The following is a 17,620-nucleotide window of genomic DNA, read 5'->3' as shown; positions in this document are numbered from 1 at the left end:
TATGCTCTGCTTCCTCTTGAACCCTTTGCCACTTAGCGATTTCTTCTGCCAGATACCCTAAATTATCTCTCTCAAGTTCAAAGTTCCACAGATCTCTAGGGCAGGGGCAAAATGCTACCAATCCCTTTGCTAAAACATAACAAGAATCAACTTTGCTCCAGTTTCCAACAAATTCTTTATCTCCATCTGAGACCACCTCAGCCTGGACCTTATTGTCCATATCATTATCAGCACTTTGGTCAAAGTCATTCAACAAATCTCTAGGAAGCTGCAAACTTTCCCACATCTTCATGTCTTCTTCTGAGCCCTCCAAATTGTTCCAACGTTTGCCTGTTACCCAGTTTCAAAGTTGTTTCCACATTTTCAGGTATCTTTACAGTAGTACCCCAATTTACTGTACTGATGCCAATTTACTGTGTTAGTCTGTTCTCATGCTGTTCATAAAGGCATACCAGAGACTGGGTAATTTTTAAAGAAAAATGGTTTAATTGACACAATTCCATATGGTTAGGGAGACCTCACAATCATGGTGTAAAGCAAAGGAGGAGCAAAGTAATGTCTTACATGTGCAGGGATATTCCCCTTTATAAAACCATTAATCTTAAATCTCATGAGGCTTATTCACTATCACTAGAACAGCAAGGGAAAGACCTGCCCCCATGATTCAATTACCTCTCACCATGTCCCTCCCATGACATATGGGAATTATGGGAGCTACCATTTCAAGATGAGATTTGGGTGAGAAACAGCCAATCCATATCATGTGGCAAAACGAACTCTTATTCCTGGAGACAGGAGTGATAAAATATGGGAAAATATCTTATGTATCTGACAAGGGGTTTACTGGTGGGATGAGGGAGGACTCAAATGAATACTGGAAATATCTAACATGAATATTTTCAAATATTTTATATAGTTACTATGGTAGCTATTATGGTAATTACCTGATAAACTAATAAGTAATGACTGGATAAGAATTAAGGCTAATTAGCACTTGACATGAGCATATGGGTGCATTTTAAGTTTTTGCAAAGTATATGCACTTATGGATAAACATAACTCCTAAAAAACTATTTTTCAAATGGTAAGTTGACTTATCCTTTTCTTAGTCGTTATGCCTCAAGTGTCACAAATTCTAAATCAATAAGATATAAATTGTAGAGGCTAACTGGAACTTGTGCTACCTAAGCTACACATACCAGAATTTTTTATGCCCCCCACTATGGTAAAAATAGTTAAATCTCAAGCAAATCAGCTTTGGTCAAGGATGTCTTTATTAAAAATGGAATATTTAGAAAATAAGGTGGTGTTACTATATATTTGAATCCCTATACTTGTCGCATTTCCATTTCCCATCCAAGTTAGTAGTTTTTTTTTTTTTTTTTTTTTTTCAAAATAATGACTAAAGTGGTACGATATCCTCAAGTGACAAGGAAATATTCTGTTACATTCTAAATAATGGATTTCAGAAAACAGGACAGTGAACATTATAGAAAGGTTTTCAACAAGGGGTGGAATTGAAACAGTGGTTCTCTAACTTTGTCAGGCACCAGAATCTCCTGGAGAGCCTGATAAAACACAGATTGCTGGCATCACTCACAGAATTTCTGATTCCGTAGATTTGGGAGTGTGGGTCCAAAACATTGTCCTTTCTAATAAGTTCAATATGTGATGCTGCCGCTGCTGCTGCTGCTGCTGCTGCTGTTTGGCTGATCACTATACTCTGGGAACCACAAAATTTAAAGACCTTCAGCTTAACTCTGTTATCTCTCAAATATACAGTTAACATGCATCCTCTATTCTCTGACAATTTCAGTCAAGATTTTAGCAAATATGGCTGCATCATTTAGTTACTAGGAATTTTTTTTTTGCATACACCATTCACCTTTTCATATATTTTCACTTACAAGCTTTTTTCGTCTTGACAGTATAGCAAAGTATGAGAATTTTTGTAGTCTCCTTTTTGGATATGTATTAGTACTCAATTCATTCAGGCATTCAGCATATATCAATTGAAAACTATTTGCCAGGTGTTGTGCTAGATGCTGAGGATTAAATAGTAAGCTGAATAGACATGCTCCTGACCCATTGGTGCTTACAATCTATTTGCAAAGACCAGTGTCAATCAAATAATCACACACATAAATGTTTAATTTGTCAGAAGGGAAATATCATGGCTCTCTGTGGGTGAAAAACAAACTTTAGTTAAGTTGGGAAATGAGAAACTCTTCCTTGAGGAATGAAATCTTGAACTGAGAGCTGAAGGGTGAATAAGCATTCAATGAATAAATTATTTGTGAAGGTAAGAGTTTTCATGAGACAGTTCACAAATTTTTGCCTATATAAATCAGAAAAACAAGTAGGAAGTAAGTAAATAGCTTAATAATGACCATTAATAAAGAAGTGTATGTACCAGGCATCATGCTTACAAAGTTAGGAAAATTATTGAGAATGTCTGACATTCCTTTTATACTTGAACTCTTCTGACTGGCATAATATAATCAAGATCTTCCAGGGTTTACCTAAGTTGAATGGCTTTAATTCTGGTTTGTCATGGTTCAAAATGAGGAGTTGTCACAGAGTACATGTTGTGCTCATTGAATATAGTCAATGCTTAATTCTTCATGCGAAAATCAACTTTTTGTGGCTTATCTGTATTGGTTTTGTTTGGCTGCCTCCTGTTTTTGGTGAAAGCGTAGCCATGTGAAAGACATGCAATAATATCAGTGGTGAATAACTATAAATTAGGGGAGTAGTTTTCTGAAGAGAAGATCTTAATATTCCATAGGAAGTAAGTTAGACTTTGTTTATTGCATTTTAGGTTTTGGGGTACGTGTGAAGAACATGCAAGATTGTTGCATAGGTACACACGTGGAAGTGTGATTTGCTGCCTTCCTCCCCATCACCTGTTTCTGGCATTTCTCCCCATGCTATCCCCCCCAACTCCCCACTCCCCGCTGTCCCTCCCCTATTTCCCCCCAACGGACCCCAGTGTGTAGTGCTCCCCTCCCTGCGTCCACGTGTTCTCATTGTTCAACACCTGCCTATGAGTGAGAACATGTGGTGTTTGATTTTCTGCTCTTGTGTCAGTTTACTGAGAATGATGGTTTCCAGGTTCATCCGTGTCCCTAAAAAGGACATGAACCCTAAGTTAGACTTTTTGAATAGTCACAATTTGGGATTTATCCTTTTGCTTCCATTCATCTATGGTGATAATTAATTTGCATAAAGTTTTTAAAAAGAGGTATTTTGATCTTTTGATAAAGTATTTTTGACATGGGCAGTAATACATAAACCTTCACTCAAGGAAAAGATTGCTGGGATAATTATGATAGGTATATCTCTTCTACATTGGTCTTTCCTCTAACTAATATTACCTGGAAGAAAATCTACTAGTTGGACCCTCACTTTATATGTGTCAAAAATAAACTTTCTGAGAATGGAGTTTATTAATACAATAAAATCTTAATGAAATATTATCAAAGATATTAGCTTTAAAATAGGTTTTCCTTGGCAGTAATCCCATTTGGAAGAAATTATCCCATAGGAATGCAATGGACAAATTCCCCCTTGGAGTTGTAGCTTGCCAGTATCTTGGGAAAATAGTTTGAAATTAGAAAATAAAAAACAAAACAGCAAAAACCAAACCTAGTTTTAATGTTGAAATGTAAATTCTTTTGAGACCCTCCATATTTTGCTTCACCCCCAATCAAACTGTTTTCTTGACCATTCTTTCATTCCCATTCTAGTCATCACTTAAGTTTGTTCCCTGCAAAAACTTCTTTCTAAAAGCATGTGTTAATTTAGTTTTCCATAAACGGAATGCTTTTTCTTTTAAGCATGTCCAAACACTACATGTCCTTAAAGACATAGCTCAAACTCCAACTCCCAGTTAAATATCTCTGGTGAAATACCTGGCTTCTCTCCCTCTACAAAACTTTGGGTTTACTCCAACTCTTTCTAATTTCGCTAGCTTTTGGAGTCTACCACCAGACAATTGAGGCTGTCTTTGCAGTGCCTTAATCTCTAAACATTACATATAGATACAAGCCATATGGACTAAAATTCTCCAGATATTTTCATAAAATTGCATTTTTATGAAATTTTTTATACTTGTTTATAATTTTTTATACTTGTTTATAATTTTTTATACTTTGCTGGCTTTCCTGCAGATGGTGATGGAGTTCTGTGCAGCAGGCTCGGTCACTGATGTAGTGAGAATGACCAGAAATCAGAGTTTAAAAGAAGATTGGATTGCTTATATCTGCCGAGAAATTCTTCAAGTGAGTCTTAATATAGTCATTCTCTTCTGATATTTTAAGAACCTGGGAGTAATATATATAATGCACCTTATACCTGCTCACATCAGATAGTTTAGGTATTTGAAACATAACCTATGCATCACAATATGTAAAAAAGCTGAAAAGCTTTTGGGAAAGCAGATTTGCAGCTGATCCCCTTAAACATTAAAGTAGTCCACAGCTGGGTAATCACCTCCTTTGAAATCATGGCCTTTTATACCTCTGTCAGATTCTGACTACTACATTCAATGGATCACAGAAATAACCACTTGGATTATTTTTTATGTTATTATTATTTTAGAGTTCCTTAAACATAAACATAGTACAAACATTATAGATTAAGATGAAGGTGAGACAGAAGTCAGTATTGTATGGAATGGCCTCAAACCATCTGTAGCCTTCTGGCAAACGAACATTTTCTTTGATTACTGCTTCTGTTTTAAATGTCTTTATCTTCCACAGCCAATTTGATGAGAGTAACAATCTTCTTGATCTATCAGATTCCATCTTTTGTGACTAAAGTTCTCAAAGTCGTCCAAGAAGGATATTAACAGAGTTAGCAGTACCATTCATACGATGTTAGAATGTCCTTCCTATCATTTTAATTGGATTCACTTGTGATGATAGTGTAAATGGTTGAGAGTTCAAACTCTGGACTGAGTTTACATTTAGTTTACCATGTATAAGTTTTGTAACTTTGAATCAGTTACTTAATTTTTCCAAGGCTCACTTTCCTCATCTATATTATGAGGGTGATTTTAACACCTTCCTTAAAGAGTTTCTGTGAGAAATTATTAATTTATTCCATGTAAAGCACTTAGTACAATCCTTAGCAAAGAATAACGGCTCAATAAATGTTAGCAGTTTTATTGTTACTTTATTATGAATCTCCAGTTAGTGGCTGGGGCAATCTTACTACAGCCTAACATTGCATACCATAGCATGGGTTAGCCAGGTCACGGGTAAATTTTAGTGGTGAATGGGCTAGAGCCAAAGTGTTAAGCCAACACAGATTACAAATGGTTTAAAATGAATTTCCACATTCCCCTAAATTATCAGCCTACAAGGCTGACTAGAAAATATTTTGGACTAAACAAATGGTTGGATAGGGAACAGAGCAAAACAATAGCTGAGGTATGATATTTAAGATGTCCAGGTCTTTACTTTACTCTTAGGTCAGCTGGAAATATGGAGGCTAGAAATGAAGGTAAAGTGGCCCACTGTATACAAACATTTATTTTGGTGTTCTTTTTCTTTCGTGGGTGTCCTGATTTATTTTCCTTTCCTTATAGTCAGAAGTTATATTTCTAGGAACGGGTTATAGTAATTCCAGTCTAAAGAAAGAACTGTGTTTGAAGCTTCAGAATTAAGCTGTTTCTCTTATCGAAAGTTTTCCCGAAAACACTACAACTGTACTGGAAAGAGATAAATATATACTGATGTGGCTTTTTAAAAAATATATACAGGGGTTAGCTCACCTTCACGCATACCGAGTAATTCACCGGGACATCAAAGGTCAGAATGTGCTGCTGACTCATAATGCTGAAGTAAAACTGGGTAAGTTTATTCTTATAGTATTTCAAGTTCAAAACATCTTAATGGAAAAAACTCTACTAAGATAAGATAACTATACTTTCCCCCATGTTCCTGCCAATATCCTCTACTAATTTCAGCTGGGTTTTCCCTGCCTGCAAAACCAGTCAAAATTCGAAAATTTGTTTGGGAGAGAAGGCAGGGCAAAATAAAGAGAATGCACCTACCTACTTCTTTGAAATCATGTAGATAAAACAACTTTAGAATTTTAATGGGGATTTACTACTTTTTGGTCATCCTTTTACCCTCTATTAGAAATAGCTACTATATTTATTTAAACAATTGAATTGAGTATTTACCATGTGCAAATTTTGATGTCATGGGCAGGAATTTAAAAAAATAAAAAAATTCTTTCACACAACAGAGCCATAATTTCTCAAGAATATCAAATAAGTTTTAATTATATAAGGAGGAATTGCTTTGGATTTTTTCAGATATACAAAGAAATGATATTGATCAGAATTGATGTTCCAAAAATATCCAAGTCAAATTCAGAATAATAAATCAAAAAAAGCTGGAAGTATCTAGCTTTCTATTCCTGAGTTCAGAGTGGTATAATTTATTTGAAAATAACCACACATATTTTCTGAATTTTTTTGGCATTAAGCACATAGGGGACAATATGTTTTATCCTTTTATGTGTAAAATAAATATCAATAGTTTTCAGAATAATACCATAAAAATCATGTCAGTACATTGTAGTGGCAGATAACCTCATTGATACAGAAGGTAAGTCACTTGCATTATTTTCAACACTTTGTAAACATGTGTCTGAACATGACCTTAAGATATTTCCCGTTTTGTTGCTAAACACTTAGAACAAGAGTAGAGATTTTGTTTATTCATTGAAAACATTTTTCACTGAACACTTGCGGAGGAAACATGAGGTAGTAATTGTTTATCCTTGAAATAAGTGAAAGTAGTTTTAAGAGAATGTATTACTTCTTTGGTGTCTGTCTAAAAGCTACAAAGCTAGAAACACAATTTTAAAATATATGAGAAGTGGCCAGGTACAGTAGCTCACACTTATAATCCGAGCATTTTGGGAGGCTAAGGCATGAGGATGACTTGAGACCAGGAGTTGAAGACCAGTCTGGGCAACATAGCAAGACCCTGCCTGTAAAAAAAAAATGTTTAATTAGTTGTGCATGGTGGTGTCCACCTGAGGTCCCAGCTACTCAAGAGAATGAGGCAGGAGGATCACTTGAGCCTAGGATTTTGAGGTTTCAGTAAACTACGATTGTGCCACTGCACTCCAGCCTGGGTGGCAGAGACAGACCTTGTCTCTAAATAATAAATGAATAAATAATAAAAATATAAAAAATAAGAGCATACACATTTCACATTTAAATATGCAGGGCAGGTAGTTTATCACAAGGCTAAACGCTGTTTGCATATAGAGCAGCACTCTCAAATACTTGTGTCAAGTTGCTGGCCAAGGCAAACATTTGCGACACAAAAGAGTAATTGTACATGGAAGAAAAGCCACTGAAATATCTGTCAAAATGTCCGTGCACTTTAGCTGAGCATGGTGGCGCGTGCCTGTAATCCCAGCTGCTCAGGAGGCTGAGGCGGGAGAATTGCCTGAACCTAGGAGGCGGAGGTTGCAGTGAGCCGAGATCTTGCCATTGCACTCCAGCCTGGGTAACAAGAGCAAAACTCTGTCTCAAAAAAAAAAAAAAAAAAATGTCCGTGCACTAAAGTTCATGTACTTTCTCTGAAGGAGAGAACGTCTACTGCTGGATTAGAGTTTAATAAGACTTACTTTATATGCAATCCCTGTACAATTTGTTTTTGATGACTCAGACTATCATTATTTTTAAGTAACACATTATAAAATTTCATCACACATATTTTACACTTAAGTCTTGTACAATTTGTTTTAAATTTTTTAGATTATAGTTGTTTTAAAGCAACATAGTATAAGGAGAAAGTTGCAGAAAGCAAACCTAATGACAGCCAAAGCAAGTGATAGAAGGGAAAGAGATGGAAAAATGATTATATTGCAGTTGCAATCGTTCAATAAACTTCATATTCCAGCCTGTAAGGTCATGAAAGAAGGTTTAAATTATGCCATTGTTGAGGTTTCATCTCATCTTGGCTTTTCATTCTCTTTCTCTTGCTCTTTTTTCTTTTTTTCTATTAATCAGTCTTCTAGTCTTTTCTCCTTTCATTTTCTCCTCTGGAAATATGCCATATAGAAACTTATGGCCTTCATAGGTATTTCTTGGCCCCTAATGCTGGCTTACAGGGATAGTGAGAATGCTGAGCTATTATTTAGCCTATTTCTTTAAAAAATCTAGATAAAAACATTGTACAACACCCAATGGTGTCTTCACAAATATTGTGGACATTTTTTTTTGGGGGGGTATTGTCATTCTTGTTATATCCTTTAAAACTGCCTTGAACTCTTAGGGTTTTCTTTTTCATTTTTCTTCTCTTTCCCTAAATTCCTGAAGCTGCTTTTAGTCAGTTTTGTTCGCCATCCTCTGGATTCCTGGAAACCATTCTAAATTAGAAAATCTACTTCATTTTTCATCCCTGTTTTATTTTTTCTGGAATAAATAACCCCAGTCCACTTTAGCCTTTTTATTTCTGTTTCTGAGGATACCATACCAAATATTTTCTTATAATGTATCCCACAGATGAATAGAAGACTGAACTTTTATAATCTAAGCTAAGCTATAGATACCACAATAAATACCTGCATCTGCTTCAAAAGATCTGTGTAGGAATTTAAACTAAATTCTAGCAGAAAACTCCTTTTTCTTTATCATTGTGATAGAGCCTTCTAATATCATGTGTGAGGCTTCCTGATCAACTGCTAATAGGTTTCAGATTTCTTTGATCTTGCTTATAGTTCTGGTCTTCCTCCAGCTTGGTGCCAGGTCCAAACACTCCATATGTTATCAGTTTGGAGGTTCAGAGTGTCCCAACAGAATTTTATCTTTAATATTCATTGTAAACATTCAGCCAAACCTAATGTAGATTTATAATAGCACTGCTGAATCTCATTCCAACATAAATAGCAGCAAAAGCTTATTCCCAGTATTCCTGGAGTAGACTTCGTGGTAAAGTTTGCTAGGCTAGAATGAAAATCTGTTATCCATTGTGGCTTTTGTGTCAGCTTTCCAAGTTAAAGAAATAACTTATTGAGCTTTTTCTTTCTGATTGATTATTTTGACATATAATGATTTTGGCAGTTGATTTTGGAGTGAGTGCCCAGGTGAGCAGAACTAATGGAAGAAGGAATAGCTTCATTGGGACACCATACTGGATGGCACCTGAGGTGATTGACTGTGATGAGGACCCCAGACGCTCCTATGATTACAGGGTGAGTATGAGAATTCAGACAGTGGAAATTACAATTTGGAAGGATTTTTGATTAACATTTTTTGCAATGATAAAACAAAAAATAAAAAGCAGGCAACTCCTCCTTTAACATTACATGCTGGTTGGAAATACTAGCCTCTATTTCAGTAAGCGGTGTGATTATATGCATGAAATAATACTTTCTAAGAATGTGGACAAAGTGTACCATTGAGAATTACCTGCATTGGAGGCAGAACATGTAGTTTATGTTGCTTGCAACGTATTGGTAAAAATATTACATAATGTGGATTTATATGTATATAAAAATTTTACTTCCAGGGGCAAAAGACATTGTAAACTTAAAAATGAATAAATGTAAAACCAATTATTAATCCCCACAGTAACTTAGCTCCAGAAAAGACAAAAAAAAAGAAAATTTGATTACTCAGGGTAATGGAGAAAATCCTTGGCATGTTTCACCTCCAAAGCCACAGAAAATCAGTAGAATAGACAAATTAAGTAACAATTCCTGCTATTTATTAAAATTTCCACTGAAACTGCAATTTGGACAATATACATCCACGTACATATTTCAAAAAGTTGATGTGGAAAGAAAATTCTCCATTTGCTATAGACTGGAAAAATGTCACTCCCCACATAAGTCATCCAAACAATTACTTGTGGTCTCCCTGAGTAGAACCCAGGACTCAATACTTGAAGTTAATTAATTGAGATTCATCTCTTTTCCCTTTCCTTAAGTGCCCTCTGCATGATCTGCAAAATGATTATTTACTGAGAGCCTATTATGTTTAGTGCTCTGTTAGGAGCTATGAAGACTATGGAAGCACAAAGTTCTTCAAGTGGCTTTTTATAAAAAATAATGCTTTATAGTTGTATACTTTTTGCTGTCTTCCAAGGACTTTTACTTGTATTTGTTATTTATTTTTAGTTTTTAGCACCATATAATTGAAGGAAATCTTAAGCTTAGACTATCACAACTGAAGCTAAAAAATCTATAAACTGGGGTTCTAAGAATCCAGTTAACCTATGAGGCCGCAGATCATCTGAGGTCAGAAGTTTGAGGCCAACCTGGCCAACATAGTGAAACCCTGTCTTTACTAAAAATAAAAAAAAAAAAAAATAGCCAGGCCTGGTGGTGGGCACCTGTAATCCCAGCTACTCAGGAGGCTGAGGCAGGAAAATCGCATGAACCCAGGAGACAGAGGTTGCAGTGAGCCCAGATTACGCCACCAAACCGCAGCCTGGGTAACAGAGTGATACCCTGTCACAAAGAAAAAAAAAAAAAAAAGAATTCAGCAAATCTGTTTAGGAGTCATTTAGCCTTCCAGTGTATCTCTAGCCCTGTGCCCTTTCCACGCTAAAAAATAAAGTACTAAACAGTTAGTTAATAGTAGTGAAGATAATTTTCTAGAAACTCTTTATAGTTCTAGCCTTAGTTTAGTATATTCCAGGAACTGCTGAAATACGCACACACACACACACACACACACACACACACACACACACACACACCAGTCCTATCTAAATGTATGCTATTATTATCTCTATTTTACATAGAGTGAAATTAAGGTACAGAGAGTTAAAACATTTGTCCAAGATGATACAACTGGTGAGTCTATGTAATAAAATATCTTTATGGCAAGTTTCTTTTGGTATTTCAGGTAAGGCAATAATAGCGATGCATCCAAGATGAACTTTCCTTGCATTTAACCCCATTCCCTATCAACCTGTTGTGTAGTGAGGTACTGGCTGGTTGCAAGCTCAGATTATGCCTTCTTACAATGTCACTCTATAATGAAGCTTTACTATAGGAAACCCATAAAATGGCTCTGGCATTGGCATCCACATCCCCAACTAAACATTGTTTTGATATTCTAAATACTACCAATTGCCTATTTTTAAGTGACATTTTTTTGTCATGTTTTTCTTTGCAGAGTGATGTGTGGTCTGTGGGAATTACTGCTATTGAAATGGCTGAAGGAGCTCCTCGTGAGTAAAAATGTTTGATATTTGTTAAAGATTAGGGAAATATACGATATAAATCGTACAAATCTCTCTCTGTGGAAGAAGTTGAGATTGTCACTTGTACCATTCAGCTTTGACTGGCCAGACAGGTGTCATACTATGTGCCAAACTACTAATGGTGACCTTTTCAGTGATTACCAAATGCTTTCTTCAGAATAGCTACATGTGGGTATGTAAATCATCTTGTGCTTTTCTTTCTTACAATATCTTATTTTAGATTGACTGAGTTTTGTTTCAATTTATTCTCAGTAGTATTTGGTCCTGACAGTCCTGAGCAACCAGAATAAGGATTCTGGCTGGCATTCCAGTCTATATTTCCTGGTGGAATATTTAGATTCCAGAACATTTAGTCACACACTGCTACTGCCTCAGGCTGTAATAGTTGAGAAAATTCTCTAGCATTTCATTGAAATTGAGCTAATCTTCAGAAATTTCAGGAAGTAAACATATTTTTTTTTTCCTTTGGAGTCAATCCAGCTTACCTTTGCTGCCCCTTTTACTCCCTTCAGCTGCCTCAGTGCCCATGTCATCTTGTTTTCTCTACCTCTCCATCATTTAAATGACCTGTTAGCATCCTGTTCTCTCAAGGCACTGTTTTCTGATAGGAAAGTAAAAATGGAATGTGAACTTGGGTGTAAATGATGGATAACCATCTAATGTGTGCCTCCAGAGCATAGTATGGTTGCTGTCCTCAGTAACTAAAATCCAAAAGTGTAAATGACAATGTATCTCTGGTATTGTTGAATGAGAAGTGAAGAAAAAAAAATGCCTTGTGGGGTGTGGGGAGGATTGCTTTGCTTTCCCCTCTCCAAAGCAGATCCTGTAGATTCCCATGTTCTTGTATGCTCTATCTGCAAAATGTTCACCCATCAAGGTTTATGAGTTTGAAATATCTTAGCATTTAGTTTCACGGTCAATGAGAGGAATTTCAAGAAATAGAAATAATGATAACATAATTTTTGAGAATTCCTGCTATCCCTTTGAATATCAAAGAGGGGCTGGGATAAAGCTAGGACGCCTGTGGAGATCATGTTGCTTCTGCCTCTATTATAGGGCCCCCAATTTAGCAAAGTACCTTAGTTGGGTGAATAAAAAATTAATAATAAGAAATATTAAAATGTAAAAAGATTACATATGACACATATATAAAATTGAAATGATACTGAGGGGATGTGGACTAGTCCTCATCATCTCTTGATTATTTCTGTTTGGGAAACATACATAATGTTAAATTGAGCAGTCGCAACTAGTATTTCCTATTAGTATTGATGCATGGGTTTGGTTAGGATACATGCCTGCATGTATATTTTTCCCATTGTTTTTGAGTGCTCCTCAGCATGCCTTTTCGGAAAACCAACTTTCTATGTTTTGTGGTTTATACTTCCTGAGTCACCTTTGTTTGTTTCACTTTTTTTCATTCCAAAATATTAAGTTATGGGAAAAAAGTATTGGTGAGCAAACTCACAGGAGTGCAGAGAAGGAATTTTGCACAGTTTACACAAATTGCAAGCTTCTTACAAAAGATAAGTGAAGACCAGGAGATTTGGAATTCACAAAGACAAAATAGGGCTGTCCTGTCTGGATCAGTAATTTGTATAGTACAACTTTGGTCAACAGTATCTCTAAATGGACTCCCTACTAAAACATTTCTCCTTCGCTGGTGTTCTTTATTGCCTGGAATATTAATTTTGTATGGAAATAATTGTCATCTATTTAACTGCATAAATCCTCCAGGTTATGATCATTATTATCTCAGAAGGGATGGCCTTCCAAAGTGACAATTATCTGATAATATCCTTTGAGGTCCAGAAAACAAAATTGTCTTCCTTTGGTGAATCTTTTCCAGAGAAGTAAAGAGAGAGAAAGAATAACTTCTCCCTGATAGGATGCCATAGGGCATGGGCCCCCAACCCCTGGGCCAAACTGCAGGAGGTGAGTGGCGAGCAAGTAAGCAAACATTACCACCTGAGCTCTGCCTCCTGTCAGATCAGCAACAGCATTAGATTCTCCTAGGAGTGGGAACCCTATCGTGAACTGAGGATGCAAGGGATCTAGGTGGTACGTTTCTTATGAGAATCTAATTCATGCCTGCTGTACTGACGTGTAACAGTTTCATTCCCAAACCAAGCCCCTAACCCTAGGTCTATGGAAAAACTGTCTTCCACGAAACTGATCCCTGGTGCCAAAAAGTTTGGGACCACTGTTGCAGGGGCTCTAGAAATAGAGAACTAGACATTTGCAAACCAGGACCTCCTTCAGTCCCTAGGTTCTGGGTAGGAAATCAAACAATATGGGGACCTTTAAACCAAGGCCAGAGCATTTCTAGTAACCATCCAAACATCAGAGTATCATAGGCTAATTTTGAATAGATGTGGTTTTTAGATAATCTGCTCCTGGAGGAGAAGCAGGATAAGATCAACAGTTCACCCTGACTCCCCTTTCTTGGCAAAGCTGTACACCAGTTAACCTGCCTTAAACTGGGCCATGTTTTCCCTTATTTTTGCAATCTCCTTGATACTGTAGATCATTTTAAATATTGTCAATGATGCTTCTTTATAGTCCTACTTCTATTCCTTGCAGTGTCGCACTCTCACACCTCATGTCAACCTTTACCTGAATGCATTGTGGCTCAAATCTACCCCTGTCCCATCAAGAGTCCTATTCCTTCAATATTCGGAAGATTCCCTCAGATCTCAACATGTGTTAAGAATAAACCACATTATTTAACCAAATTCAAACTAAACTCAGTTTAATATGTGTCCTACCCTTCAAAAGATAATGTGATTTTTAAGGAAGGCTTGCTGTTTCAAAAAAAATGAGCCTCTTAAGGCCGGGCATGGTGGCTCACGCCTGTAATCCAAGCACTTTGGAGGTCAAGGTGGGTGGATCACCTGAGGTTGGGAGTTCAAGGAATGAGCCTCTAATGATGAACATTTAGGTAACGTTATGAGATATGGATTGGAGGGGGCAGTTACTGACATTCCTAAAATTAGACTATATAAGAAACCATAAACAGCTGCTGTTGACATAGCTCTTGTACCCACCCTATGCTCCATTGCTTTGTGAACTTTTCCTTTAAAGAAAACTTACCTAGTCTGTGTCCTAGCTCTTGACCCCTGAAAATGTTGTCAGTGGACTGACTGTTGCTCAGACGTTAATAAATGACCACTTTTTAATATTGTACAAACTCACTTACAATGTGTTTAAAGGACAGAACCTGGAGACTGATTGGACACAGTAAAAGAATTAAAAGAGTTAAATATGATTCTGATCTTTTGTTCTTGGAGCTTATTCTGCCTTCAATTATAAAAATGCACCTTCTATTAATTTATAACCGTGTAACTGAAAACAAAGCTTGACCTTTAAACAATTCCCTTTGTATAGGCCTAGTAAAATCACCCTGTGGAGTTTTTGTCTACTACTATGAGAGGCCTGTTTGTCACTTTAGGTTTGCATCTGAGGATGCATTTTGGGAGAGAAAGGATTGCTCTATCAAGAATCATTAATATCAAGTTATTCTCACAAGAATGACACGCTTGTAATGTTAGATTAAATTGACACTATGGTTCTTGATTGGGGATGTTTAATCACAACACAAGAGGAAATAAGTTAAGTGAGACATATTTAAACACTTAGAGAAAAAAACAAAATTCCCAAAGAGGAAATAAGTAAAATGAGACATATTTAAACACTTAGAGAAAAAAAACAAAATTCCCAAACCAATGAGGTAATTAATTTATATAGCACATATTGGAATGGGCTTTTCTTTTTATGCCTGTGTGTATGAAACAGAGAACAAAAGGTCCAGTAATTTGGCACAGTCTCAAAGTTTCATAGGTTTAAAATCTTTATTATAATGTCAATAGCTGATATTTATTTAGCATCTACTATGTATGAGATACTTTTGGGGGGATTTTAAAAATTATTTTAAAATTTTTTGTGGGTATTTAGTGTATATATTTATGAGGTAAAGACACTTTTACTTGTAAGTTGCTAATTAATCCTCACAGCAATTCTTTGAAGGGATTCCTCCTGCTACATTTCCTGTTTTTCAGATGAAAAGAACACAAGATACAGATAGGTTAAGTAATTTGCCCAAAGTCACGAAGGTAAAGCTAGATTTGAACCCAAATGATCTTACTCTAGGTGGTGTATTCTTAACAGTTGCACTATACCTATCTTTTTTTCTAGAACTCTCAGCTCCCAAAACAGATTCTTCTCAGCTTTCAAGACTACTAAACCATTGTTATTTATATATTATTGCATTTAAATAGTAGTCTGGTTGACTTTTTCAGTCTATAATTACATATCCCAATTTTATGACTAAACACCTGCAATACAAAATTACAGAAGTGTGCTTGTTTCACTTTCAGCTAACTTTTCTAGATATAAATTATCAACTATACATTTCAAATATGTTTTCTAGTTTATTATTAATTTATACTCCCTGGTGATAGTGAAACTTGAGAATCTTATATATTGCAAAATTGTGTTAAAACAAGCTTTTCCTTTTCTTTCTAAATACATTCTTTTGTATTTATTCGTCCCTTAGTGGCTACTAAACATGATGTGTGAAAGATTACTGAGAAACCCCTCTGGAATGAGGAGTGTGCTCTTTACCATTTTTGTAAATTTACCTATTTCCCTTTGCAGCTCTATGTAACCTTCAACCCTTGGAAGCTCTCTTCGTTATTTTGCGGGAATCTGCACCCACAGTCAAATCCAGCGGATGGTAAAGACGAATACCTTAATCTCCTAAATACATTGACTTGACATTTTTATGTTAGCAAAGAAGTTTTAATTCTTTTGGTCACTCCTGCTCCACCATCCTTGTTGGACAATATTTTCTAAAATCTAATATCTTAACTGGGAGGTTTAAATGACCAGTTTTCATTAATAAGTAGCTAGCCAAGTATAAATGAGTAATATCCTCGATAGTATTTTCTGATGCTATTATTCTACTGCCATTAATGGGCATGTTCAATTGTTTCCACAGTAATGGGATGAACTAATGCAACTATATGTGGTGCTTACATAGGCAGTCAGTTATATGCAGCCCTGTTAATTAGTCATTTAAACTAAACATACACAGACCTAGAGCGGAAGACTTGCTCTCCCAGGACACTACATGCCAGCTAAACTTGGGAATTCTCTCTAAAGCTTGTTGATCTTGTACCTAAAGCTTTTGCATATATTAGTTACTATTGCTTTCCCTGGTAGAAGTGGTGACTGTTATTTGATTGCTAACATTCTGCATTGCAATTCAATTTAACCCTTTCCATGGATTCAGTCTTTATGGCCACATCTATTTTCACGAGTCGTTTTTCAAGATTAGTTAGTCCTGGCACTTTTAACACCCTCTTTTTGGATCATTATATTCATTCTTCTTTAGTTAAAACTGCATATAGTCAAATGAAAAATACAGAGTACAAGTGCTGTGGGACGATGAATCTAGTCTTTCAGACTACATATATCGCATTATCAATTTAATCATCATATTTGCACTTGAGATTTTACCAGGTACATACAGTCAACTCATTGAAATTTCTACTGTAATTTAGATGGTAAATGCTATTGACTTTTGCTTCTTTTTCTGAGGCCTAAATGGGCTCACTGTATAATGTCTGTTGCCAAACTGCAGGATGTTTGGCAATTGTAAAGACAATGATACTTAAAGGCAACTCTCTCTATGATTTTCAGAGAGGCATGTGGGTGGTGGTGGGAAGAGGTCTGGCAGGACTGAGAACACTTTTTTTTTTTTTCTCTTGGATTTATTTATTTTAGGTCCCGTAAGTTCCACAATTTCATGGAAAAGTGTATGGTAAAAAATTTTCTGTTTCGTCCTACTTCTGCAAACATGCTTCAGCACCCATTTGTTCGGGATATAAAAAAGGAACGACATGTTGTTGAGTCATTAACAAGGCATCTTACTGGAATCATTAAAAAAAGACAGAAAAAAGGTAGAATCTGTGACGTTTTATTTTACTAAAATGAATATTCAGAGTTTGTTCATGTATTGTTTCCAGGAAAAAATAATATTTGTTTAAGAATTAGGTTGAAAGTAAAACTTCTGAGGCCTTCGACATTTAGTTTTGCCAAGAATATAGCATGTGCTCTTATTTAAATCATTAACTCTTGCCTGAGTGTGTGTGTGTGTGTGCGTATGTGTGTTTGTGTGCTTTTGTGTATAGTCACTAATTCTTGCCAGTTACACCTGGAAAATATTCATATTTACAGAGACCTTGAAAACCTCCAGTAAAATTTTGTGATATGCCAACTTTAAGTAACTAAAATAAATGAAAGATAAAAGGTAACAAAATGTATATGTTACTGTTTTTTTTTTTTTTTTTTTCAGCTGGCATGTTGAC

General features: G+C 35.9%; 1 protein-coding gene across 4 annotated transcripts in view; it reads left to right on the top strand.

The window, feature by feature from the left end:
* Window positions 1-17,620, top strand: part of NRK (Nik related kinase) — a 138,114-nt gene that overhangs the window by 70,718 nt on the left and 49,776 nt on the right. For all 4 annotated transcript variants that reach the window (XM_010346392.3, XM_074391550.1, XM_074391548.1 and 1 more), the window contains 6 exons: window positions 4,173-4,283; window positions 5,768-5,858; window positions 9,098-9,228; window positions 11,162-11,216; window positions 15,906-15,984; window positions 17,037-17,212. In XM_010346392.3, the coding sequence (XP_010344694.1) occupies window positions 4,173-4,283; window positions 5,768-5,858; window positions 9,098-9,228; window positions 11,162-11,216; window positions 15,906-15,984; window positions 17,037-17,212 (643 nt within the window). The remainder of the gene's footprint in view (window positions 1-4,172; window positions 4,284-5,767; window positions 5,859-9,097; window positions 9,229-11,161; window positions 11,217-15,905; window positions 15,985-17,036; window positions 17,213-17,620) is intronic.

Source organism: Saimiri boliviensis, chromosome X, assembly GCF_048565385.1.
Source record: "Saimiri boliviensis isolate mSaiBol1 chromosome X, mSaiBol1.pri, whole genome shotgun sequence".
In the NCBI taxonomy this organism is placed as follows: Eukaryota; Metazoa; Chordata; class Mammalia; order Primates; family Cebidae; genus Saimiri; species Saimiri boliviensis.
This window is presented reverse-complemented; position numbering and strand designations above follow the sequence as displayed.